Genomic DNA, 25,864 nt, shown 5'->3' with positions numbered 1-25,864 from the left:
GGCCCTCTATTGTCTCTCTTCACAGGTCTAAGTCTTTGTTTACTTGTTGCACTGTGGGAATATCCAAAAGTTCAACTGACATCACACAGCAGTTGTTCAAATGGTTTTCTGATTATGTGTGGACTTGTGACTTGGAGTTCCCTCCATGGCCAAAACAAAGTCCACTGGATCCCTGGGCAAACTCAGTGTTTGTATTGCATGGTTTTTGGACGTTTGCCATGAGGCCACCTGGAGTTCTGTCTTTGCTTCCCCCCAGCAGCATGTTAGTGTAATAGCACGCAGGGCTGTCCCAGCCTTCAGCAGGGTGCTGCTGCCATTGTCTGTGGGAGTCCTCAGACCTTCTCCTGGGTGGTAAAAGGCAAAGGGAACTGTTCAGAGGGCGTCATTGCTGGGAATGTACATGCAGACTCAAAGAAGAAAGGTTACTGGTCAGTAACTGGCGTTCTTTGAGAGATACAGTCTGCATGTACATTAGTCTCCTACCTGCCTTTCCCCTCTTTCTGAATCTCTTTCAGGTTTGATTGTGCATTTAAGAGGAACTGAAGTGGTGGCGGATGCACTCTGCCCTAACTTTCATGCATCAAGCAGGACGAGGGGAGGAGCTAGAACGCACCTCCCAGGACACTCCAAGGCAGGCCACAAGCTCACCCACTCTTAGAATATATGTATGGACTAAATATCTCAAAGTACAGCAGCTATTGGTAGGTAAATTTTCTTTACTGTATTTTCACAGGTAAACGATAGATATTTTTAAAAAACAATTTCATTCATTGGCTCTGTGGATGATATGCATGAACAACACACACGGGGGAAAGTTACACCAGACACTGCATTACACTGAAGTATTTCCCTGTCTCTGTGAAGTTCTCCTCTCTCGTCTTTGTGCTCAGATCCAAATATTTTAGGTAGCTGAATATTATCACTCTGTTCAATTTGCCATTTCCATTGAGGGCTACAATAAAAAAGAGAAATGCATAACTCAGAATATTATTGTAAAAGCAAAAGGTAAACAAAATCTTGAACAATTGTATCTAGGTGTATGAAGTAACACAGAAGATTGTATTTACTGTTAGAAAATGAAGCTAGAAACTAAACTGTGTTCCATAAGATTCCGTAAGATATTTTTGCAATTAATTCATTGTTTAAAACTTAATAGTTGCACAAAAACAAACCTTCCAGTTTAAATGTTTCTTTTTTTCCACAGCTGGGTTCCTTGTGTTAATCACAGAACCTTTGCGGAGGTTTTTTAATCCCCTGCACTTACTGCCTATTAAACAGCACAAATCAATACAGGGTATAACCTGGTTTAAATCATTGATGTAGATTCTCTCTGTGTGCAAATATGCACATGCAATTTCTGTGAGTGCTTTTTTCAAGTACAATTTTCTATGAAATGAAGCGAAGCTATCTGAGTGAAGGGCTATTATGGGAATATGATTCTCACATCTTTACATTTGGAGTTCTCTAAGACAGATTGCCTTTGTCTGTCTGACCCTCACGTTTTTACTGATTCCTTAGCGTGATTCCTTTTCTTGACAGCTCAAAGAAACTTAGTTGGTTTTCTGCAGCTTTACCATTTCTGTGTCTGTAGTAAGATTAAGATGTAGGTTACTGGGGCTTGGTTACAACCAGCAAACATTGGTGAAGTTTACAAACTATGTATATGGATACATGTAGGGAAAATATTGTAAAGAACTCAAGTTATAGGACATTACTTACTTGTTTAATGTCAAACTCCCTTTTTGAATACTGGGAACCAAATCAAAAGTAAACAGTCTTAATCTTAGATGAACATGAATATATGCAAATGGGAAGAAAGTATGGAAAAAACACATTGTTCTGCACAATTAACCTGAGGTTTATGGCTCCAAAGCCAACCATTTATATCTTGTGATAACAGGTCTTTGAAGTGCTGCTTTAATAGATTTCGAAAAGATAAAATTTCTGATTGACTAATATTAGTGAGCAGTTTTGGATTACTTTAGTTGTTTTATGCTTTCTTCCCTTTTCTTTTTATTCCAATTGCTATTTTAGTTTTATTGTTACAGGAATGACCAGAGGAAGGAAAAGTAATACTAGCGAGGAGGCATTGTGCTTCTCTTTTATTTAATTTTTAAGTGGTTTCAAATAGATTCTTAAGAAAGGCACTTGAGTTTTTATAACTACAGTAATACTTACCTTAGAAAATAAACATATTTTAGTGAGAGGTCTTTTATATATGACAGAAATAAGACGCATTTAATTTTGGTGCTTTTGTTAATATATTTTTATTATATAAAGATAAATATGTGCATATATGCCCACATACCTGTATATATCTGCCAAATTCAGAGTGGACAGGAAAGTTGCTTCAAGGTAGAGATATGTTTGGAAAATACCTAATTTGGACTCTTCTGACAGCTGTAAGTTCCATCCCCTCCTCAAGGCATCTGAGGAATGCTGGAGTTGACAGATCTTTTCCAGTGAGAAGCTGTCATTTCAAGAACTCATCATCCACTCTAGGAGGATACTAGTGGTATCAACAGTAGACAGGAACAGATTTTCTTACAGAAGGAAGCAAGTAATTCTTGTGCTTTGCCACATATGTAGATTGATGCCTTGCATATGATCTAGACTGCCTTCTAGATTGTAATTCAATCTGATAAACCATGAAATAAAAGCACAATTTTTCTTGTTTGTAGTATGACTAATGTCTCACTGTAGTTAGTTTAAATTAAGTATCTCTTCTTTCTGAGAGCAAAGTACAAAATAAAAGTGCAGTTTTAAGTGCCTTCTTCTGGAGTCAACCTTGCCTGCGGCCTGTAGTGTCTTTACCTTTCTCCAGTGAAATAGATTTATTTTTTCATGCAGTACTGGTCATTAGAGGGCAAACACTTAAGTGCTTGCACGTCTCTTTGCTTTACTTTCCCTACCCACTTGCTTAGGTGAACTCTGCTGAGCATTGCACTTTGATGCCAACTTTTTTCCCCCCTATTTTAGGAATAATTATCACGAATAGTAGCTTTTAGAAGACATGAAGTACTTTTTTAAAAAAGGTTACATTACAGGCTGCATAGATATGTTGAACCTTGAATTTTTGATAGGTGCAATTTATTTCAGATGGAAAGTGCCTATAATTAAATTTCCATTTAAGAAAGTAAACCATTTATAGAGTACACTTTTATGACTTTCTTCTTTTAGTTTTGCATTTCAGTAGAATAGTTACATTTTTATGACTTTCTATTTAACATTAGCTTACTATTTGGAAAGCAGCATTTAGAAAAACAACAATGTAAAGTAACTGTGATGCTGAAAAGTGCAAATATATTTGAAGAATTTTCAAAAGGCTACTGTGTTCAGCAAAATCTCAAAAGACAAAAAGCCATATTTACAGACATTGAGGTATGTACTTGGTTTTCATCCAAGTCTCTGACTACAGTAATTACACTGGGAACACAGTCCTAACATTTCTGTTACTTCATGCCTGTTATTAGTGGGGGAAAGAAAGAAGAGGTGGAGGTACCAGAAAATGTGTAGTGTATTTTCCTGGTATTTTAGTATTTCATTTTCTGACATTCTTAAATCATTTTGAGACTGATTATTTGCAAAGTTGTTGCTCCACATGCAGGGGTATCTTCATGCCTCTGTGTTTTAATGAAGCTTTCAAGCAGTAAGAGGAAAGTTGTGAGCATAAGAAATAGAACCTTCACAAGAAATAAGGCAGAAAGTACAACATTTATTCCAAGAATATGTGAATATTTCTAAGGCCTTCCCTCTATTTCAAACTGGTTGTTGAACTCAGCTCTTTATCTTTCCTGCAGTTCCCTTGCTTTATGGATATTTATGGTCTATGTCCTTGGTACTTGAATTTTCCCTTACAAATCAGTGAAGAAACCGTGGTCAGCTGAATAGAGAAGATTGCAACGCCTTAACAAAAGATATTGATGTTCTTTTAAGCCAACTTTTACCTTTTCTTTATTCTTCTGCTTTGTATTTGTGTCTTATAATGTGAATTTATGATTAATGGGGTATACTCTCTTATGACATAATATCAGGGTTAACCTTTCGTGAGTTGGAGTCCGGAGTAGATGAAGCCACATGACCAAGTAAAGGTTGTTATGAGATCCTAGTCTGCTCGCATTTTGAAACATACTCTTCAGGAATAAACAGGGTTTATTTGTAAATATTTGTTACATAATTTTACAAATCTGGTGGTTTTCAGTTGTATGCTAGAGATATACAGAATTTTCCCATAGGGCCTCTGTAATCCCTATTTGTTTGTTCTGTTCACTTACCTGCAGAGATTAGAGGGTGGTGCATGAATGGATTTATGGAGGAAAAAAAATAATTCACTTTGCTAACCATTACCACTGTGCCATCTTGGACAGTGAGATACTGAAGTTATCTCCACTGAAAGATAAATGTCTGGAAGTGGTAAAGCCATTTGTTGTCTGAAATGACAGGTAATATTAGCTTATGTGTGGTGCCATGGGCAACAAGCAAAGTTTGATGAGCAGTGTTACAACTGAAACAATTCCACCGTTCCAAGTTTGGGCAACACATAAGTCCAGTGAGTAGTTCCAGGCTGGGAGAGGGAACGCATGATTTAAACAAGAGCTCTTTGGAGCAAGGGATGGAAATACATTGTCTGTTAGGCCTAAGGGTTTCTTGTTTATTTAAATGAAAATCAAATAGGTAGATAGAACAGGGCGCCAGATCTAATTCAAAGCTTTAGGAACAAATGGGCTGAAATTCCATTTCTTTGCAGGAGGAAAATTTAATTATGTAATGATTCTAGGACTTTGATGAAATCTGAACAGGTTAGAAATACAGAAGTGTATTTTTGAAGTTAAAAGTGTCTAGAAGAGCAAATTGTAATGACTTAATTTTCTTCCTGTCTGCCTTGTCAGGAGGAAATAATTGATAAAGCATAATTTAGAATATTAAAATACTTTTTTGTTTGGTTGGTTGATTGTGTTTTTAGGTCTGTAGTTTTGTTCTGTCTTGTTTTAATTTATTAGTAATTTTATAGTACTGTTTTCAGAGCCAGATGCTGTATTTTGTATCCATCATCATAATGCCATTGACTTGAATGGAATGACAATGATTTACATAACCTGTTGACCCAATCTCATTTTGTCTTGAAAGTTTATCATCGATGAAACAATAAAAGAAGAGGTAGTTGCACAAAGATTATTTAATGAAATTTTCTGTTGTTGAAATGTTATATAATCATTTTATTTGTATAGCATCTGTCAAGACAAGTATCAGGTTCCTTGTCTGGAGGAATTCTCATTTGAAGAGACAGCAAATTCCGGTCTGTTCAAAGCCAACAGCAAATACTGCTCAACTGCTAGCAGCTGCAAAGTGAAAGTTAGTGGCCTTTCTTCCCCAGTTGGTCAGGGTGATGTTTCCTTTTTTTAGATAGCTAAAATGTAAATGAGAATGCTTTTTTGGGATAGAGTTTTGTGGGCTAGAGAGAAAGTAAACCAAATTAGTCTCAGATATTTTTAAAAGACCAAGGAGGTACACATTCTAAAATGCAATGAAACCCAAACTTTTTGCTTCATAATCAAAGGTCTGTTTACTGAAAGTTTATGTTTCTTCACTATAACTAGAATTTGATAAAAAAATACATGTATGTATTATAATAATATCAATTATATGCTCAATTTCTGTGAAGAGTTAAGGTGTGTAATAATCCCTTTAGCTTCTTGTATGCTATCATGTGACGTTTCTTTTTTCCCTTTTAACTAGAGTATTAGTGAGATGTAGCAAAATCAGAACAGATGAAGGATTTATTTTCTCTTTAAAACCACTTGGAGTTTGGCAGGTTTTATTTTATCTAAAGATAAATGCTTCATAAAATATATATATATATATATATATATATATATATATATATATCTCCTTTTATGCTGACAATTTTTTCTTGATAATGGTAATTTAAAAATATATATACAATGTCATGCTCTCACTTTGCCAGACAACATTTCTACACTAAACCTCTCTCAAATGCTTTCTGAAATTTGTTGCTGTTGGAAGCCAAGATAAATATGTCTGTAGATGATATAATAGCTCAGAGGAGATGTCACCTGTTTAAAAAGAAACTTTTCTGATGCATATCTGTATTATTGAAACAAACGATTTTAAGATTAAAAATGCATTTTACTACTGCAATTTACTTATTTTTATGTAAGTCAAAATAAAAGTCAGACTTAATACTTCATTTATGTGTTGGTATGAGACATTTTGCATGTTCATTTCTCAGGCTTATTTAAAATGTTCATGTATCCTGAAATTTGCGGTCAGTTACAGTGTTCCTGGGAATAGTGCCATACTCCAAAAGAGGGTAGTAAAAAGACATAAGTGATTTTAATAAGGATGAGATAACGCAAGAGGGAAGGTGGAAGGAATGAGTAAAGGAAGGAGAAGTAAAGATAGAACCTTTCGTTTTGCCACTTTAAGTAATCCTTGGATTTTTACATGATGGGTCTTGCAGGCAGGCACAAGTCTATTCTACCTGCAATTTGGAAGAGACTGTATATGAGATGTACATGTATATGTGGTGTCCTAACTGGACATCTCATATACTGTATGTGATTTATATGACTGTATATGATTTCTCTTAACTGGAAATTACCTAGCAGTTCTAAGCCTGCGGAACATATCCCTGAGCATTAATCTACATCAGTAACACTTTTTAAAGTATTATGGACAGTTTTATGACCATCAGCAATATTTTCAGTTTTTTTACTCAGTAAATTGCTTGGATCTACTTTTAAGAGTCAAATAATAAGCTTCTAGTCCACAGTCACCAAAACATTTCTTTCCACCTCAATATAATAATCCAGAAACATAAATGTGCCCTAACCTTTTTTCAGAGGTGTTTTCTTTGATGGAATTAGTAAGCAATTGGTATGTTTTCTGCAGATAGTTACTTTACTGTGCAATACATGGTTATACATTGTGTAACCCATTGCTGAATTTGGAGATCCAAATGAACATTAGGCTGCTGTGCTTGCCCACAGTAGAGTGAAGGATAAGTGATATAATCACACTGTGACTAAATATATCTTCTGCTGACATTGAATTTTTGTCACAATCTAAAAACTAGTTTAGAATGTCATCTAAAAAAAACTGAATGCAAATCAAATTTAACATATCTCTAGTATCATGAGTTCTAGAGTACTGTAAGTCATTGAATGTACATGACAAATCTCTTAAGCTTTCTTAATCCAGTTTTGGCATCAGAAAATACAGTCCTATTCAGATCTAGGAAATAAATAAAATATGATTATACTGTAAGGGGCAACTTATGGATTGCTGTATCTGGTGTGTTATTACATCTTTTATTAGACAAGCTTACAAATATGTGATTCTTGCTTTTTTCAGACTGTTGAAAAGTAGAACAAGCACAGAAACCAGAGTTACTGTAAGAATTATCAAACATATTACCTGAATTAAATGTGTATACTTTATTAACATGTATTGAAGCATTATATTTATATCTTAGAATCAAAATAAACAGTGATATAAATGAACAGCTATGAATTCTTGATCTCCATTTTAGAACAAGAGATGGAGAACAGAATTTCAGTTTCCATTTCCAAAAATACTATGACTTGTATTATTCTGCTGTAAGTTGGTTATAAATAGTGGTTTAGAGTCTTTGTGAAAAATGCCATGAGTGATTACAGAATTCCCTTGATTTATTATTATATCTGTTTATTTTCAAGTCATGTCAATTCTTCAGGTGTTTTCTGAGACAACCATGTCCCATGTATTACTTGTTAGATCTGACAGCATTCATGTTCTCTTTCAGGAGACGCTGATAGATTGGTGTGACGAAAAGGAACTTAATTTGATTTTAACAACGGGAGGAACAGGGTTTGCACCACGAGATGTGACTCCAGAGGTGAGATACTCCTGGAATAAGAAAAACATGCCCTTCGGTGTAGAAATGTATGAATCTTCGGTTGGGGTGTTACTCTTTTTGATATTTCCTCTGTAACTGTACTTTGGAGTATCTCAGAACAGGTCAGGTGATAAACCACTTGGAAGCAGAAAAAGCAATAGGGAATACAGCACAAGAGAATTACTCTGACTTTGGGTTCTGACCAGAAACAATTTTCAGACTAAAATGTGACATAGCAAAATGGATTTCCTGTCCCAGTGGAAACAGCAAAGTTCTAACAGCATTTTGGTATAATTTCCTTTTGCACTGCAGAACAGCACTGCTAAGCAAAAACATGCATGTCTCTTTTGTTGTGTTCTGCACAAGTAAAGTGGGATGAAAGAGTTCTCTTAATTCTCCCTTGCAGGGTACTACATTGACAACTACTGCTTTATAGGTTAGAACAGGGGAAGTAGATTGTAGGGGAGAAAAAATTTGTGCAAAGCTGCTGGTGCTTCACTTGACACTGCACTATCAAAAAAGCTAAACAGGCAGAGATGGAGGTTACCTGCACCAGTAAACGTTGCACCGTAAATTCAGTTACAAACCACTTACCAGGAGCTAAGGTAAGGGGGGAAAAAAAAAGCGCAAAGGAAACTTACCCAAATAACTTAGCCTCAGGGCCATGAGTTGTAATATGAAATGATGATTGTTATTGGATTACTTGATATTTTTAGTTCCAAATTAGGTTAATTTGAACTTTTAAAATCACATAACTGTTTTTGTTTGCTAATATTCAGTAGAGGACAGAATTAAGACTGAGTGCCTGACGTGTTTATTTCCATAACTTAACATATTTAGATTTCATTTTAGTGTTCATGTGAGTTTTCAATTACTTATGCTTTAAGAGTTGATTTAATTATAACATACCTACAATCATTTTTACCTACCAATGTGTTCTGTCGACCATGACTGTATTTTTTATTGTTTTCATTAGGAATTTTAAAATGTTTTTAATCTGCTGTATAACATTTGTATAACTGAACTAAAAAATGTAAATAAATGCTCTTGTACATTATTTTTGATCATTTTAGATTGTATACATAAAACTTAAGGGTCTATCTCTCAGAGAATGGGAACAATATAAGGTAACTGTAGAGTACTAGCTAGTGAAGATGAATTTACAGGTGATTCATTTTGCAAAAGCAACACAAAAGTGAAAAATGCATTAGTTTAATTGGTCTCTTACTTGCAAAGTAACATAATAATTTAGAAGGCTGTATTCCAGCACTGTGCAAAAGGAAGGCAGAATTTCTGTTTCTGTTTTTCTGATTTATTAACTTAATGCAAAGTCAAACCTAGGCAGTAGTGCCAGAAGAAATATTTCAGCCAGTGCCAAAAATTAGCTATAGATTCTCAAGCAGCATTTGGGCCCAGGAATTAACAAATGAGAACTTGGCACATAAATACCTCGTGCTTTCCTTATGTTGATTCATTGCTGTTACTCGAACTAATTATTTAATATAGGTGGTAATGATTTGTTTGATTAGTTTTGATGTTACAGTGACCCATTTTAAAAATTAACTGTTGTTGAAGTCTCTTTAGCCAAATAATAAAAACACATTGGTACAAAAATCATTTTAAAAAATCATAGAAGGACAAATGCATCCTTTATAAACATAATCAGTATGTAAGTCTTCAGTTGGTTATAACCAACAGAACGTTTTACCTGTCCAATTATTACTTTAATTAAAAAGAATTTATAAATTTATATAGGACATTATTTAACTCAATTTTCACTCATTTAATTTGCATTTAATTTACAAGACTAAAATCATGGTGAAGAGACTGAATCCCAGTTTTTGTTACAAACTGGCAATGATAAGGTTTGTTCTTCAATTCCATATAGGGTTTAGTAGATCATTGAAGCAAACGTCAGAAGGGAAGAAAAGAAGTTTGCCGATATGTGTCATAAGTAAAATATTGTATGTGTTTTGGGTCAAGGAGAGAGAAAACTCAAAATGGAAAAAAATTACTATGTCAACATAAAATGTTCAACAACAAACCTTCAGGAAAACTTGTTGTAGGAATGCGTTGTTGGAGGAAGTTGTTTTTAATATTTTACTTGTATGGTGTTCATACAGCATGGTCTCCTGTCATTACTGCACTGGTAATTAAATGATTTGGTCGTGACATTGTGCTATTGAAATGTCATCTTTAAAACACGATTTTAAAGCTAGTATTAATTGAATCTAATTTTGGAAGACATTTGAGTGTTCTTCCTGAGAGTAGGGACAGTAGTGCATCAGGTCGTATTTCAGCTGGAATGATTCAGTCCTTAATGTTCTTGTAGTTTCAATTAGAAGACAGTTTTCTGCTTTTTCTTGAGAAGAGATATTTAGTCACTATTGTTCTGTACAATATAAAGTTGATTCCTGAAAGTATTTACAGCCCAAATAGTTAAGGTTAATTTTTTTTTTTTTACTATTGATTAAATTGAAATTAAGTGGTAGTATAATGCATTTATTTATAAATATTTTTTTCAGAAATTTGTAATTCTTTAAAAAAGTTTAAAAAAAAATTACTCGGTTTCCCCACTCACTTTGCATTTTGAATACTATAACTGAATCATACTAGATTATTGCAGTAGTTTCAATGATGTGTGATTTATTTTTTAAATAACAAAATAGATTGCTTGAAGGCTATCTGACTTTGATTAGCTATCTCTGATCCCTGAATTTATTGCATAGGACTAGCGAGTAGATGGGGAGAAGCTTTTAAGTTAGGTGTCGTATGATTCACGTTTTGAGAAGTGGGGGTCAGTTGAATTAAGCAGAGTGAATATCCTTCACCTTTTTGCCTATGTGACTTTGAGTGATGAAATGAATGTGAATAGATTAAAAAAAATCAGCCAGTGGATGGCTGAATTTGAAGGAAACTGTTATAAAAGTTAAAAATGAATGCTGTAATTCTTCATCTACTATGGCAGTTCATGATAGTTCTCATTTGGACCAAAGCCAAAGTAGATGCTAGATTTTGTAGATATAACCATGGTTTTGACCATCTTTATGTTGCCTGTAATTTGAGGGTTTTTTGAGTCCACACTGGAAATGTTCATACAGTCTGCTCATCACTGGATAGAGATTAAGCCATTACATATTGCCCAAGTTAAGTTATTTGGGAAAATTTTATTTTTTATTTCCAGATGCAGATATTTTCCCCTTGGAACTACCACACTGGATCGCTAGATAGTTACCGTTTTTACAGGATGTTAATGAAAATATACATTAACTTTTAAAAACATATTTAAATAATGCAATAAGTTTGTATCAATCATATTTTCTCTATTGCTTGTCAGTCAATACAAGGAGGAAAGGAAAAATCTCATGTATACAGGCACTCTGTGAAGTCTTTTATCTTCCATCTTCTTGACTTTTATATTTATTCTTTTGCAAAATTATACATCCAAAAAATTAATTTTCCTACCTCTTAACAGAGTCTTCTGGCTGTTTTCTTATCCTACATCTCTTGTGTGGCTCCATACAAAACTAATTTTATGTACTTAGATAATAGAAAAAAGGATCAGCCTATTGTGCCTAGACTGATGCTAGAAATCCTTGAGCTGTTGCTATGTGAATTCACAAATACTTCAACCACGCTGCAGATAATTGTCAGCCCTGAAATTTTGAGACGAGACTCCAGGAGAAGAGGCATAGAAGAGCTCTGCCATTATGCAAACCCAGGCAGATGTTTTCTCATAGTCTTCCTTCTTTTCCTCTGCTCTGGAAAAATGATGAATGTGTCTTTTAGCTTTTGCTGATTATATTCCTCAATATTTATAGGCTGCTTTTAAATATATTTGGACACTTAATCATTTTCATTTGATCTCACGATATGTGCACACCTGTTTATTCTTTCATCAAAGTTCGTAAGTCCATTAAAAATGTCCTCTGGAACCCCCTCCAACTTGTCAGCATTTTCTCAGATAAAAAGCCTGCTCACAATGAAGAAAACATTCCAAGCCTAGTCACACAAAAGTCGTGTCTAGAGAGAAAAAAGTCTATATTCTGCAGTGTTGCAAAGTTTTTATATACTCAATTCAAAATCACAACAGCATTTTTATAATCAATACCAATTGCAATTTTTCTTTTGCCTGACTTTTCCTAATTCCCTAAGGTATCTTTCACTATTGCTGGTTCCTGAGTTTCTCCTTTGAATGTGGTGTGAAATTTTCTTTAAATATTTTAATTGATTTTCCAAATTACACATTTTAAAATTCCATTTAATTTCTACAGACTGTTTTAATGTCTATTTCTTTGTATTTCTTTGTCCCAAGTAGTGTTTACAAACTTCCTAATCTATACTGTTTGCAATTTCCATGTTTTTTTTGTTTGCTTACCCTTCAACTTAGTTAATGAAACAAGGTGCTTGTGACAGAGCAGGATTTGTGAAGTCATAGCCATATTCTCACAGCAACTTATGTGTTCCCCTCAGATTAACTTAAATCCATTGCGACATTTCAAATTAAAACTCCCAATTAATATTTGATAACTTAAACTAGGAAGGACATGTAGATATTTTTATCTTCCCTGCTTCAAGTAGTGTTTTTCCAGACCAACGAGATTTCTGGTAGAGTTCCTTGTGGATATGGGAGCACTTCCATTCTTTTTCAATAGTATTCAGCTCTTCTTAGTGCCATGCCAATTATATCTCAGTGTTGTCACTGGCCACAAGAAACTCTTTCTACAACCTGTCTGTCACTTCAGGATGGCTCCATAATAAGGAGGAATGAAGTCTTCATCTCATATGTGACATCAGTCATTTTATGGTGGAAGTACTCCGAAATCATACAACCTCTAATTATCCAGGCTGCTCTTTCAGTTTCTCACCCCTAATATTCAGTACGATCTCCAATTTTAAAACCTTTTTCAGCATGTATTTTTGTAGTCTGTGTTAACACTGCAGTTTTCCATGCCTCTGAATGGAAATTTCACTCCCTGTTAAGTCTGATTCCTTTGTTAGAGCTATTGTATAACGAAGTGTGCTGTGCATGTGTGATGAGTGATCCTGTAACTTGCCATCAGACCGATCGTTCTCCATATTTCTTAGGAGATTATGTTTTCAGCCTAGCTTGCTCCTAAAGGGTCTGAATTATGAAACCTTGCCAGATGCAACTAGGCAACAAATATACTTCAATGGAATAGACTACTGTGTGACAGACTTCTGAGTTCTGCTATTAGAATTTTATCAGCAACTCTGTAAGGTATCGTTCCTTTTTTTTTATTAGATCTCCAGACAGTTCCTAGCTTATATGATTAGGTCTTTATTCAGCCTGATTTAATTTTTCAATATAATCATTTAAGAATTTGAAACACTCTATTGGGTGTTCCAAAAAATCCAAATACATCTGTGTGCTCTATTCATTTAACCACTAATTCTATAGTTAGGTTTTAAATCTCAGATTTGGAAGACATTATAAAAACAGAACTGCTATACTGAATTGCAGAACACTTTTCACTAAACAACCATTACCAGTGTCTTTGAGAAGCAGCAGTATCCTGATTATTTGCAGTATGCAGCACACTGTCGGCTTATAGACGTACCTGTGTCCTGGGAAATTCCAAGCTGATTTAGCTGACTTGTGAAGTGCTGAAAAGTACACTTTCTCTTTTCTTCTGGGAGTTCCTCAGGAAATCTTGGTAATACACCAGCACCACTGAAGAGTCTGGTTGTGCTACCATCAACTGCAGTCACTGCATGGAAACACCTGGGAGCTGCGAGGACAGCTGTAGTGAGAAATGTGGGAGGGAAGAAAGCCAGATCCCATTTCGGCTCTATTTACTCAAATAACAGAAGGTACGCACACACACACACACACACACTCCAAAAAAAAAAAAGGTGGAAATTTATACATACAAAGAAAAAGCATTCCTAAAGAATACTAGTTTTGATAAATAAAGAGAGCTTTATAAATCGATATTCTGGTTCTATAAATGACAGTTTTGAACGTCTCCTTGTCCGTGTATCCAACTGAGATGCAGGATGAAAAGAGAGTATGTCTCTCAACTTGTTTCTGTCTACATTTCCAGACATAGACAAGTATGAAGATATTGAATTAAAAAAGGAAAAGAAATAGGGGGATATTTTTTTGTCTGTATACAGAATTGATGTGTCTAAATTGGAAAGCTGCATTTTTTTCTGACATTCACTTTTTTAAACATTTCAAATATCACACTGGATATAGAAAAAGCTCAAAAAATATTATGGCTAGAAGAGATGCTTTCTGTGAGGGTTATACAACCCAGTCTGTTTAGTTTATCATAAAGAATATTGGGAAGTAACTTGGTTTGTAGTGTATTCACTATATTTACTTTGAGAAATAACCATATAATGTACCAAGGGTTCTGTTAGTCTGCTGAAGAGATGTGCAACAATAGCTGGTGATAAGAAGCTCAAACCAGAAAATTCTAATAAGGAAATCATCATATTGAAGATTTTTTTGTGTGTTTGGATTCGTTTTGTGAGTTGTTTTAACAGTGAACCGTTAATCATACAAAGAAGTTCCCTCCCCGAAAGAGCTGTTATTCTCTGAGTTTCAATCCTGTCAAATCAAAACCAATTGTGGAAGAGATGTCTTATAAAACACAAGTTATATGGGATTCCTTACAGAAGTCAGGGATGACATTTAATGATTTATCCCGTGTGGAAAATCAGGCTAGATTCTAACCTTATGTTCTATATGTATTAAATGAGAAGATAATTCAAATTAAATGGATCCCAAAATTAATGGGTACACAATTGTCTTTAACTGATTCATTAACCTTCCATCTAAAGCTGTCTGACCATCATATCCTAAAGATAATACCAACAGATTTCCTACCAAGTGTTCCAGGATGTTTTTTCCCATTTGAGGATCAACCTTTATTACCTTTATTTGCTTTATTTTAGTTTTCCTTAATGATCTGAAAATAGCAAATAGAGGTTCCATTTTCTGTCTTTCAGGTATGTATGAAATATTTGCAAGCACTGTTGCAAAAAAGAAAACAGCAGTAAAACCACAGTAGGGGATTTCAGTGCTTCATAGAGAAACAAAGACACAATAGCAAGCCAGGAATTCTAATTTTTCTCTTTTAATTTTTACAATTGTATTTTTTATTCCAAGGTAATTTCAAAATGACAGTAGGAAGAAAGCGGGTGGACAAATGTTTCATATCCCAGTGATCCCAGATACTTTCAAAAATACATCCAAAAGAACAATACAATTATAATTCACGTTTTTTTTTCAAAAGGAAAGGAAAGGTTCTTCTCCTATGGGCATTACCAATACATTTAACTGTCTGCACTGTAGTGACCACAGCTCATAGAAATATGTTCTGTTAGTTTAAATTAGCTGGCTTGGCTTCTATTAGCAGTGTAGCTGCCACAGTGTATAGGACTTGCACTCCTTCCTGTATCTGGGAGAGAAAAGGGAGAGAAAAGAATGCATGCCATAAGCCTTCTGCATAATGAGATTTCCAATTTGGGATATTTTTTTCCAATTTGGGAATTTCTGCCTTTTAGGCATTTCTGTTAGAATATCCCTTTGCAACAGGTAACAGGGAACTGAACAAAATTAAACGTCAGGTTAAGGCAAAATGATCTGGAAAACATTGTCAGGCTTGTAATTACACAATTTTCACCATTAATGTGTAATTTTTTTCTGGTCATGTTTTATTGCAAGTAGTTTAGTAGAAGCTTAATATGGAGAAAATTGGCAATAATATATAAAAACATGAGGAAGACTTCTGTGTGAAGGCATCTTAAAGAAACGATAACTAGGAGACAAATACTAGTTTGGATTTAAGATGTATCAAAAATTGAGTTAGTTAGTCTTTTTAGCAAAAGTGCACCAGAATACCAAAATGATTCTTTATTAAAATAGTTTACCATTAAAACTAATGCTTATTGAATAGTAAAGAAATTCTGATTTGCTCCTTGTCTGCTATGCAGGAGCACTTTCAGCCACTAAAGAAGAAACTGGAAGAGTCTTGGAAAGTGGCTGGTATCATCTGTTATTCTTGGGATCATAACTGTTCCTTTGCCTGCTTCTGCAGATTCCTACCACATGGAACAACTTTAGCAACGTGTTAATTGAAAGTATTCAAAGAGAAAAACACAATGTCCGTATATATTGCCACACTCATGTATGGAAGTCTTATGGAAAAGAAAATAATTACTTTTTAACTGTAGTTTGGACCATTCACGGTTATTTCATCTTGTATTTCATGCATATATTCTTTTTCCCAATTGTTTTGTAGTGTGAATACCAAAATTAATAGTGAGGAGCATAATGTACAATATACTACTTAATATCGGTATTTGAACTTTCACTAGATGTAAAAAGTACATTTTTTCTTCCACAGTGGTTCACTGAGATCAGTTTGTCATAGTTCATTTTCATTGAGCCTTGAAAGATCTCCCTTTGGAGAGAAGATGCTAGCAATTTTGTTCTTGATGCGGTTCAGCTAACTCTAGCTGCTGCTGGCCACAAAATCATTGATCTGATAAAACTGCTAGTATGTGCTGTAAGTATCTCGTGCTTTGGAGTATTCATATCAACTCCTGTTCAGTCATTTGCGGTGTGTTACTCCTGGCTAGTTTATGCCTTTACTAATCATATAACATAAATCTCAGTCTCCTCTGCCTAAATTTCCTGTCACTCTAAGCCCAAATAGTTTTTGATACAGGGAAGTTGGGATATGGAAGAGATTCCTGTTCTGTGACCAGTTTCTAAAATTGAAATTATATTATCTTCTACTATTCCTGTGCCTTACTCAGCTGAAGGGAAAATGAATGGCTGATACCCAGAGGATCAGTATAAATAACGTTCCATCAGCTTAGCCTCTTACTACTGTACCATATTCCTTAAAACCTTTGTTGCTTATGAATACACAGCAATTTTGTGTGGATACTGTTTCTGTGACCTTTCTAAATCTTAATTCAGCAATGCACAGTAGAACTAATCATTCCTTTGTTGTGTCTAAGGCTCTTCAGTTTGCACGAAAGGGAAGAGTTGGCTTCTTGTTGCATGTTATTGCTCGATCAAAATGGGTGTCATTTTTCAGCATTAGCATAAGAAGTTAACGTACAGGTGGATACGTACACGCATAATGTAGACCTTTAAGAGAACAGAAATAGTAAAGTTTGGTTCCTGGCTGGTTGGCTTTTAGTGACTAGGAAGATGAATAAAGAGACCCATGACTGGAATGACAGATGAGTTAAATTACTGAACTGAGTTATTGCTGTTTTATCAGTTCTTGCATTCCAGACTTCATTGTGTGTTTCTGAAATGGAATAACAGCTAACGTTTCTGTAACATGGTTTAGTTTGTTTAAAAGAACAACCATGTTAAATAACAGAGTGCTCTGTGCATCAAAAGCATTGATAAGTGTTGGACTTTTGGAACTCTTGCCACAGAAGGAGGTTATCCCACAAGACTCACAAGACTAATACTGTTCTTTAGTGCGGGTTTATCTAAGCCAAATTCAAACACGAGCCTACACTAGTGATGAGTAACAGTTAATGACTTGTGCAGTTTATCTCACAAATGGCCGTCATCGGCTAACGGGTACTCCTGTTCATCTTCACAAGATATTTTGCAGTGGATATGGGAATGAGCTCACAGGACCATCCCCTTTCCCCTCTTATACACCTTGTGCTAGAGGTAAGTGTGGTTTTGGGGAACAAGGGTGGGATGTCATGAGATAAAAGTGAATGTGGGCTTCTTAAATTTTTCGCAAACCTCAGTAAAGGCATGTGTCTGGGGATGGACAAAGATTCAGCTGAATTCTTATTTTTTGCCCAAAGAGGTTACCCAGTCCTAAACTGACATGCTTTCCTTGAACTGGGAGTCAGAAATCCCTTTTCTCTTCTGTTTTTCTGCTGCAGAAATTCCCAACATTCCCATTATGTGGGCTCCAGAGAGGGGTAAGCAACATCTTCAATCCCACCCAATCATTTCCAAACTAATTCTTTGCTAGTATTTTTTTGCTTTTTAAATCATCATCAGAAGCAGTTTTTAGATACATTTTTCCCATTCATTTGATTTTCTTGTGGATTCTCATATTTTTGTTTTATAGGAAGGTCCCATGACCTCCCCAAGTGCTAGGGTCAGACTCATCTGCTGTTTCCATTTGTGTGCTATTCTGTGGATTTTCATGGTTTGCTCTGATCTAATGATATTACCAGAGGGTGAGCATCTAGATTCTTGGGACTGTTTCACTCATGGTATCTTAAGTTGTTGAAAAAGCACTGTCACCCTGCTTCCTTGTCAGTCAGTTAACAGGCTTATGTTTTATCCTTGCTGACAGTTGCATCTGATTATCCATGGGCGTTGGTCTTCTGCTACCTTGCCTGTCTGGGGACTGCCTGGCATTCACTACTCTCTCTTATTTTCTCTATTGCTGGCTGTGTGGCATTGTCCTCCCAAAATCTTGGCCCTTTGCCTGACTGTCTGGCATTACCTCTTGACCAGCTAATTGCTCGACAGTGACTACCTCCTGCCCTGTCCATCTGTTGACTGGCACATGTCGCCGCCTTCCTGTCCCTTGTATCTGATCACACGTCAGCATCGGCTTTCCACTGCCCCGTCTCCCACTTCAAATGCCTGACATCACCTTCCTGCTGAGTGCATCTGCTGACTTTGCGGAGTTGTTCTTCTGCTGCTTGGCACTCCTGCTGTGTGGTACTGCTTTATCGACTTGCTGAATGTCTGGCATTTTCCTCCTGCCTTTTCACCTGCTTCTTGATTATAGTGTCCCCTCGCTGCTCTTTGAGTCTGCTTACTCACTGATACTTGCTCTTTTGCTGTCCTGTCTACTTGCTTTTATGCCTGGCATTTCTATCACATTGTCCTGCCCACCTGCCTAGATTTTGTTTCTAAATATGCATCAGTCTGAAAACTTAAGAAGAAATGTAAGGAATGGGGAAACAATATTGTCTGGCTCCCTCATGGTCTGATTCAGTTCAACATACCAGCCAAAAAACTGATCTCAGGACCTGCATCCAGTTTTTTGATAGATTTGCTCACACAAATCCCTGTCCCTTCTTAGGATTAAAAAAAAAAAAAAAGGAAAAAAAGAAGAGAGAGAAAAAAAAAAAAAGAGAAAACAAAGGCTCCCAAATCTTTCTTAATCTTTACTTCATCACCTCATTTGATAGGTGTATTACTATTCAGTAATACTGTGTTAAGTATCCATTTCAGTAATAATTCAGTACTAAATCAAATCACTAATATCGCCTATAGTAATCTTGCAGAATCCATGGAAGGTAGGTAAAAAAAAAAAAGGGGAAAAGAAAAAAGAAAAAAACAACAAACAGTACGTTACTGAGGCTCAGAAAGATTAAGGGCTGAATGTCGAGCTATACCAAATAAACAGTGGATCAAAGGATCTAAATAATAAATTTTGGATATTTCTTATTTAAAGCACAAGGTTGTAGCTAATATAAAAAAACAAACAAACAAAACAAAAAAAAACACACTGGATCTGTATGGGATTACCAAGCTGCAATGTGTCCCAGTTGTTTCCTACTCTGCTGAGCTTTCTGTTCTGGGAGAATGTTCAGTTGCCAGCTTACAGAAACCTTTTTGTCGCTTTTTCACAGATTAAGAACAGTCTTGCCTACATGCGTAAGGTCCACGGTGAGGGTCCATAAATCAATGTCAGAGCTTATTGTAGGAAGCAGGATTTCCTGCTTCTTTTCTTTTAATGCCAGTCACTTGTCCTCTGCTTTCCTAGTTCTGCCAGTTTCTAGCTTATTATGTGTGTGGTTTGAATTATGCTTTTGAATCCAGTACTAATTAGGAACTGGGGTAAATATTCTCTTATAATGAACCCTGTCATCTTTTCATCATAAAGTCTTCCTATTCTTAATTATAATAGCCTTTTAACCTCACCTTTTAAACTCTCAATAGATTATTATATATTATATGATATACAGTATTATGTTGCTATCTTCTGAGATACCCTAAGTAGACTAACTGCTGTCTGACCTTACCCTCAGGTCAGCATTCCCTGACTCAGCAGCCTCTTCTGCTTGTACTGGACTAGCTCTGGGATCTGAGAGATACTGTGAGAGCACAGCTTGCTCCCAACACCTTCTTGCCACTGCGGAGAACAGCTCCCAGTGTGGCAGGCATTGTTCAAGTAAGAGCCAACAGGAACCTTCTCCCAGCTGTTACATTGGCCTGTCGAAATCTAGTAGGCTTCTTTCTGCTGTGAGGAACTTCAGGACACATCTGCCTTTACTCCCTTACAGTGTCCTAGGCTCTGCTGCTGTCCCTCGTCTCAACTCTCCTTTGTTTCTCCAAACAGATTTTCTTCTCAGCTTAGCAAACTCTTAAAGACAGCAGGCTCACAGTCTCTCACTTCCCACCAACTTCACACTGCTGAGGGTTCTGGTTAGAAGAACAGTTCTCAGTGGCAGAACACTTTCTGGAAGCTTTAACTATGTGTGACCTTGTTTTGCTTCTTTCCTAGGCTGTTGTTTGAGAACTGGCAGCAAGTGGGGTCATTAGAAGAGAGGAGGAATATTCACCCTAGCACTGTAGGGCTGCTGGACAGTTCGTGAACTCATTTCTGATCCCAAGAACCATAAGTCATTCTCTGGTGTATCATTTCAATTAATTCATTTTATCTAAATTAATATTACCATGAAAAAATTGCTAGTTTTTAAGTAATATTCAAGTTGTATAAATTTTAAACTAAACAAAATGTAGACAAACACCAGAAGCTGAAGGAAAATAAACACTATGCTTTTCCTTGAGTCTATGCAATTTTCTTAGTTGAAAATTATACCTACTGGAAAATTGATGCAGTGCAGTCTCAGGCAGCTTCACAGTAAAATATCCTGGTGAATCAGTTTTCCAGCTGCACTGATCAAGCTATAGTACCAATATTTTAATCATTTTTTGAAAACGTGTTTAGTTGAAAGAATACATTATAGTTTTTATGTTATAAAAGTGTTATGATTTGGTTCAAGAAACAAAAATCTGCACACAAAGCTCTGGGAATAGCATCGCATCTATCAAATCCCTGAAACAATTCTTCTTGTTGTTGTTAAAACATTTCTTGGTTTATCCTGTACACTTTTCAACAAAAAGTTACCTTCTAGAACACTTGCGAAGAGTTATAAGTCTTTTCAGCTTATAACATTTCTCTTTCCAGGAAAACTAAATTTCCTGTTTTCAGGCTAAGTGTATCTCAGTTTTGTTTTCTTTTACTGGACTTTTCCTTCCTTTCTCTCTCTGATAAAAAACGTTTCTAGTAGTCATTTCCTGAACTACTGTCTAAATCCTGCAAATTATTTTTCAGAAAAGTGTTTTTCATACCTTCTCCTCCCTTCAATAAAGTATTTAAATTTCATTAAATTTTTTATAGTTTGCTTTTTTTAATTTTTCTTTGTTTTGTAGAGGTATCATCTCTGATGATACTCAGCATTGTAGCATTTAAGCAACTAATTTCTTCTGTTGTTTCTGAAGAAAAAATAAGATTCCTGATTAATACAAGTCTTTTGCTCTCAGAAAGATAGATTTAAGCATTATTATTTTGTTACTCTTGGGATTTCCAGGTGTTCCACTGTCCTAATCCACTTAATCTCTACTTTCAATTCCAGTTGAAGTTTTCCATTATTTTAAGAACAATGTGTCTGTTAGTGACTTGTATCAAATTAGAATTCAACTTCTGTTAAGTCTGTATGTTGTTTCTGAATCCAGTTTGAAAGAACTATTTGTTTAATTTTAGACACGAATGCCTCAGATGTTAAATGTAATGCTAAAGAACATACGTGCCCTTTGGTTCATGCATTTTCATCAGTGACGAAGGCTTTTGCTGTCACAACTCATGTAACAATTCTGCTGAAGGTATATTGAGACAGAGTAAGTTCTAGTGTCTCTCTACTTTTGCCTCTTTACTTAGGGTAAATAGCTTTCACTGGAAAAAATAAGGAAACAGGTACACACAACAGATCTAAGAACCAATACAATACTGTTTTAGTAGGATTACTGCTGAGCATAACACTTTGTAACCTATATTTTTTCTTTTATTCTTTTGAATAAATTTAGGAAGATTTGAATGCTCCATCCTCTGGATTCTCTTTTCTTAAAATGTTCTTTAGAAAATGGTTAGAAAATAGTGTTTACATGGTTATAATGTCTAATTAGTGTCTAATTGATTCCTTGTTAAGGTAGTATCTGTGGCTTCAACTTAATGAATTTTCTTAGGTGATTAAACTGATGTATTCACTGAAGTTATATGTGGAAGTGACCCAGTCATCTATCCCTCATTGACTGTTGCTGAACTGTGTCCAGTCAAGTTTTAGATTTTGAATTTGCTGGAACTTCTTTCACTGTACTTCAGTGTTTGATCAAGTCAGATATCATAGTTTGAAAGTTTTATGGTAGACTGCACCTGAACTTCTGCTTGATTTATTTTTTTCTATTCTGATTGTACATTATAGCAACATTTAATAATCTTTTCCACCCTTCATGTTTGCTTTCACTAAATATTTGTAAACCTTAATTGGAGTTTTTCTTTCAATCTTTTTGCATATAGACTGTAGTATTTTTTAAATAAACTTTGTTTTGGGTGGTGTTGCAATCATGTACATCACTGAAGTGGCAGATTTTGCTGATTCTAAAGCTAAGTGAAACCTACACATTGCCCTATTTTTAGGCTAAGTTTTGGGGCTAAAGCTTCTTTTTCAGGAGTGGAAAAAATGACTGGCTTTTTGCCCGTTCTAAGAGCTGACTAGTTACTTCTCTGAAACAAATTAATGCATATTTATACAGAATTAATACGTGAACAGAAAACCCTAAAACTATAGTCTCTTTTCAACTCTTCTACATAACATACAAGTTCTGCTAATTTCTGCTCTTCAGCATTGGTGGTTCCTGGGATGAGAAGGACAGAAGGATATAGAGCTCTTTTAGATTTCTTTGTCTCTGGAGAGTTTTGTTTCTTGTAGACTTACTAGTCTAGCTGGAACTTCTGGGTTTTTCTCAATTAATAGCTTGCCATGTTGTTAAGACAGCTTAATATTTTCACCAGAAATATTTAGTGTCTTTATTTCTCTTCCTTGATGGTTTCCTTACAAATGAGGTTTGTTTTTTTGTTGTTGTTGTTGTTGTTTGTTTTTTATTTAATTCTGTCTATTCAGACACTATACTGGGCAACTGAGCTTAGGTGCATGCAGTTTCTAGGTTATTCTGAATTACCCTTTCATCATCCACATAAATTATATTGAAATACTGCTGTCTGATTGTTTTTGTCTTAGGTTAATCTTCTTAAAGCTGTGATTTTGTAGTTGCTGCTCTCTGTATGTGAGCTCATTGCTGTAGTAGTGAGCTGCTTAGCCTTTTCTTCAAGAGTCCAGATTTATCTACATTTTAAATATACAGAGGAAGAACTAATTTTTTGCCTGTGCCTAAGAATCTCTGCCTTACTGGTTGTTAAAAGCTATCACTTTTCTCAGTGATCCACTTATATGCTGCTAGTATAAAAACCAGTCTACTGAAGAAGTTTGTCCATGGCGTGTTTTATTAAAAAGAGATTGCTACACACCTGATGGTCTGCTGCTTCAAGAATAGCTGAAGTTAAATGCAAGGGCAGGGAGGCACTTTCAGAAACAATTTTGCTATATCTATATTAATGAAAAGGAGCCTACGTTACAAGAGCTTTGTTTTAAGAGCAGTTAGGAAGTAGGAGGACAGAATTTGTATATACAAATATAGCTATGGTATGAAAGGTGATGTGCCATCTTTTAAAACTGGAAGAAACTAGTGTTTTGGATACAAACATCTTTATAGAAAAGATCCTAAGAATAGTGAAATAAGAGGAAAACATACTCAATTTTTTTACTTGTTATATTGCTATGTTTTCTTATTATCAATAGTAAACATTGTAAACTGTTGGTTAAAATCAAATTCCAAAGAAAAAAAATAAATTTCATATTTAAAATTCTTAACATTAACAGTAGATTAGGAATTCTGTTGTTTTTCATTTCAGTGCTCTGTGCTGTAGTTGTCTAAAAAAGGACTTTTTTAAACATTAAATTGATGTGGTGATAAGAGATAGACAGCCACAGTCCATCTTTGAGAGTTCTTATGAGACAATTGAATTATGCCTTTATATCTTGCTGTTCAAAATGTTGAAGTCAAATAATAGGTTATTTACTGAATGTATTCTTAAAATAACTCTATGGATTACAGAGCATTAGAACCAAAACAAGTTTGTACTAAGAGTGTCCATCTTCTCTAAGAAGCTTTTTAATCTAATGCTGTCCATGAGAATCTTGGAGAGTAAAAACAACAACAAAAAAAAAGTGTATATAGGAAATCATTAGCCAGAGTGCACACTTGGTCACTGGTTTTCAAAATCTGTTCAGTTGTTCAGTTCCTATGAGTACATCACCCGGGTGTACCTCAATCAGCAACTGGTCAGGCTCTAGATGCATGAATTGCATCACTGGATCTCACTGAAGAATTGTTTCTATAAGTTTTTAGGTTGTGGCATAAGTATCTGAAAGCAGTTGTTAAAACCATGCTTTATCATTTACTTGGACAGTGAGGATACTATGTAAGAGAATCTTAAGAGAAAGTGAAGTACTTTTTGTAGTTCTTGTAACGGGTGTATTCTTGAAAATCCTCAGCAGTCCATCCTCTGTACTGTAGAAGGTGTATTTTAGGAGGGATTTTTTAGAATCTTCAACACTGATGGTTTTAGATCTAAAATTGTTTGGAAGAGATACGTGGCAGAATCTCACTGGCGTTCCATAGGCAATATTTATTCTTCAGGGAAGGCAGCAAATGATAGGAAGCAATAGACAATGTTGCTGTGGTTCTCAAAAGAAAAGAGTTTCACATCTCAATCTCGGTACCAAATGCTTTAGAGTTAAAACACTGCAAAATGATTTATTTGGAGAAGTAAAATTGCGAGTAAAGCCTCCAAATTATTTCACTGCCAAGGAGACCAGGCAAGTTCTTAGGAAACAACGTTAGTTTCTGGCTGGTGGCTTCATTCTCTGTATGTGCTGATGAGGATCTGTAAATAATAGGTTCTCTTCCTGCGGTACTAAATCAAAACTCAGCAAAAGTGAAGGTTTTGTTTCTGTTTTTGGTTCTAAACTTTATTGCTTAAAATACTTTTTAAATATAGTTTTTTAAACTAATAAAAATCCAAGGTCAACACCAGTTTTGTATGAAATATGCTAACTGTAGCCTGACTCCTCTTTGGTATAGGTAAATAGTCTAGAAGTTAGTACACATGTACTACACAGGGTAAATTTTTATGAGACAGGGCTCCCTAGTTATTGTAGCGTTAGTAAAAGCTCATTATATTGTCAGCTGCAGTAATTGTAGAATTCTTAGTGGTATTGATTAGAATTATTTCTGCTCATTTCTCTCATTTCTACTGCATGGTTCTGTAATCTGCTAAGAACAAATTTTTTTTCACTTCTCCAGTTTTGTTCCACTTTAATTTTTAAAGAATGTTGCAGAAGTTGTGACAGATAACATAGATTCTTACATTTTATGTTTAGTTTGAAGTAACTTGGGGGAAAAAATAATAGAATAATAATAAATACATGACATTTTAGCAGTGATTTTGGAATAGCAGAGTGGTGTCTCTACCTTTACCAGCATTTCTTCGTCTGTGCTACTTGTATTAAACAGCTAGTGAATGATTCTTACATGAAATGGAGTTAAGGTGGGAAGCACAGAAGTTTGCATATCAAAAGGAGGGCTGAAAAAAAGAAATAGCCACCTAGCCCTGCTTTGGAACCAAGTGCACGGACTTGTTTCCAACTGTCATTTTCATAAGCTAACATTTGTATCCTCTCCTTCTTGCAAGTACTTTACCTTTTGGCACTGGCTTCACACACATACATAATACAATTGTAACATGCTGCATCTGGTGGGCTGCATAAGTCTTCATTGAGCCTAAATGCCTTCCT

The 25,864-nt window shown here is 35.3% G+C and overlaps 1 protein-coding gene across 28 annotated transcripts in view; it reads left to right on the top strand.

Annotated features, from left to right (window-relative positions):
- GPHN (gephyrin) overlaps nucleotides 1-25,864 on the top strand; it is a 279,461-nt gene that overhangs the window by 131,565 nt on the left and 122,032 nt on the right. For 16 of the 28 annotated variants that reach the window (XM_072038880.1, XM_072038878.1, XM_072038869.1 and 13 more), the window contains 2 exons: nucleotides 7,805-7,897; nucleotides 17,804-17,842. In XM_072038880.1, the coding sequence (XP_071894981.1) occupies nucleotides 7,805-7,897; nucleotides 17,804-17,842 (132 nt within the window). Of the gene's footprint in view, nucleotides 1-515; nucleotides 702-7,804; nucleotides 7,898-17,803; nucleotides 17,843-25,864 lie in introns of all 28 variants that reach the window. The other 12 variants (XM_072038874.1, XM_027458788.3, XM_038179631.2 and 9 more) reach the window with 3 other exon arrangements.

The sequence above is a fragment of the Anas platyrhynchos genome, chromosome 5 (assembly GCF_047663525.1).
Source record: "Anas platyrhynchos isolate ZD024472 breed Pekin duck chromosome 5, IASCAAS_PekinDuck_T2T, whole genome shotgun sequence".
NCBI lineage: Eukaryota > Metazoa > Chordata > Aves > Anseriformes > Anatidae > Anas > Anas platyrhynchos.
The sequence above is the reverse complement of the archived record's forward strand: the minus strand, read 5'-3'. Positions and strand labels throughout refer to the sequence as shown.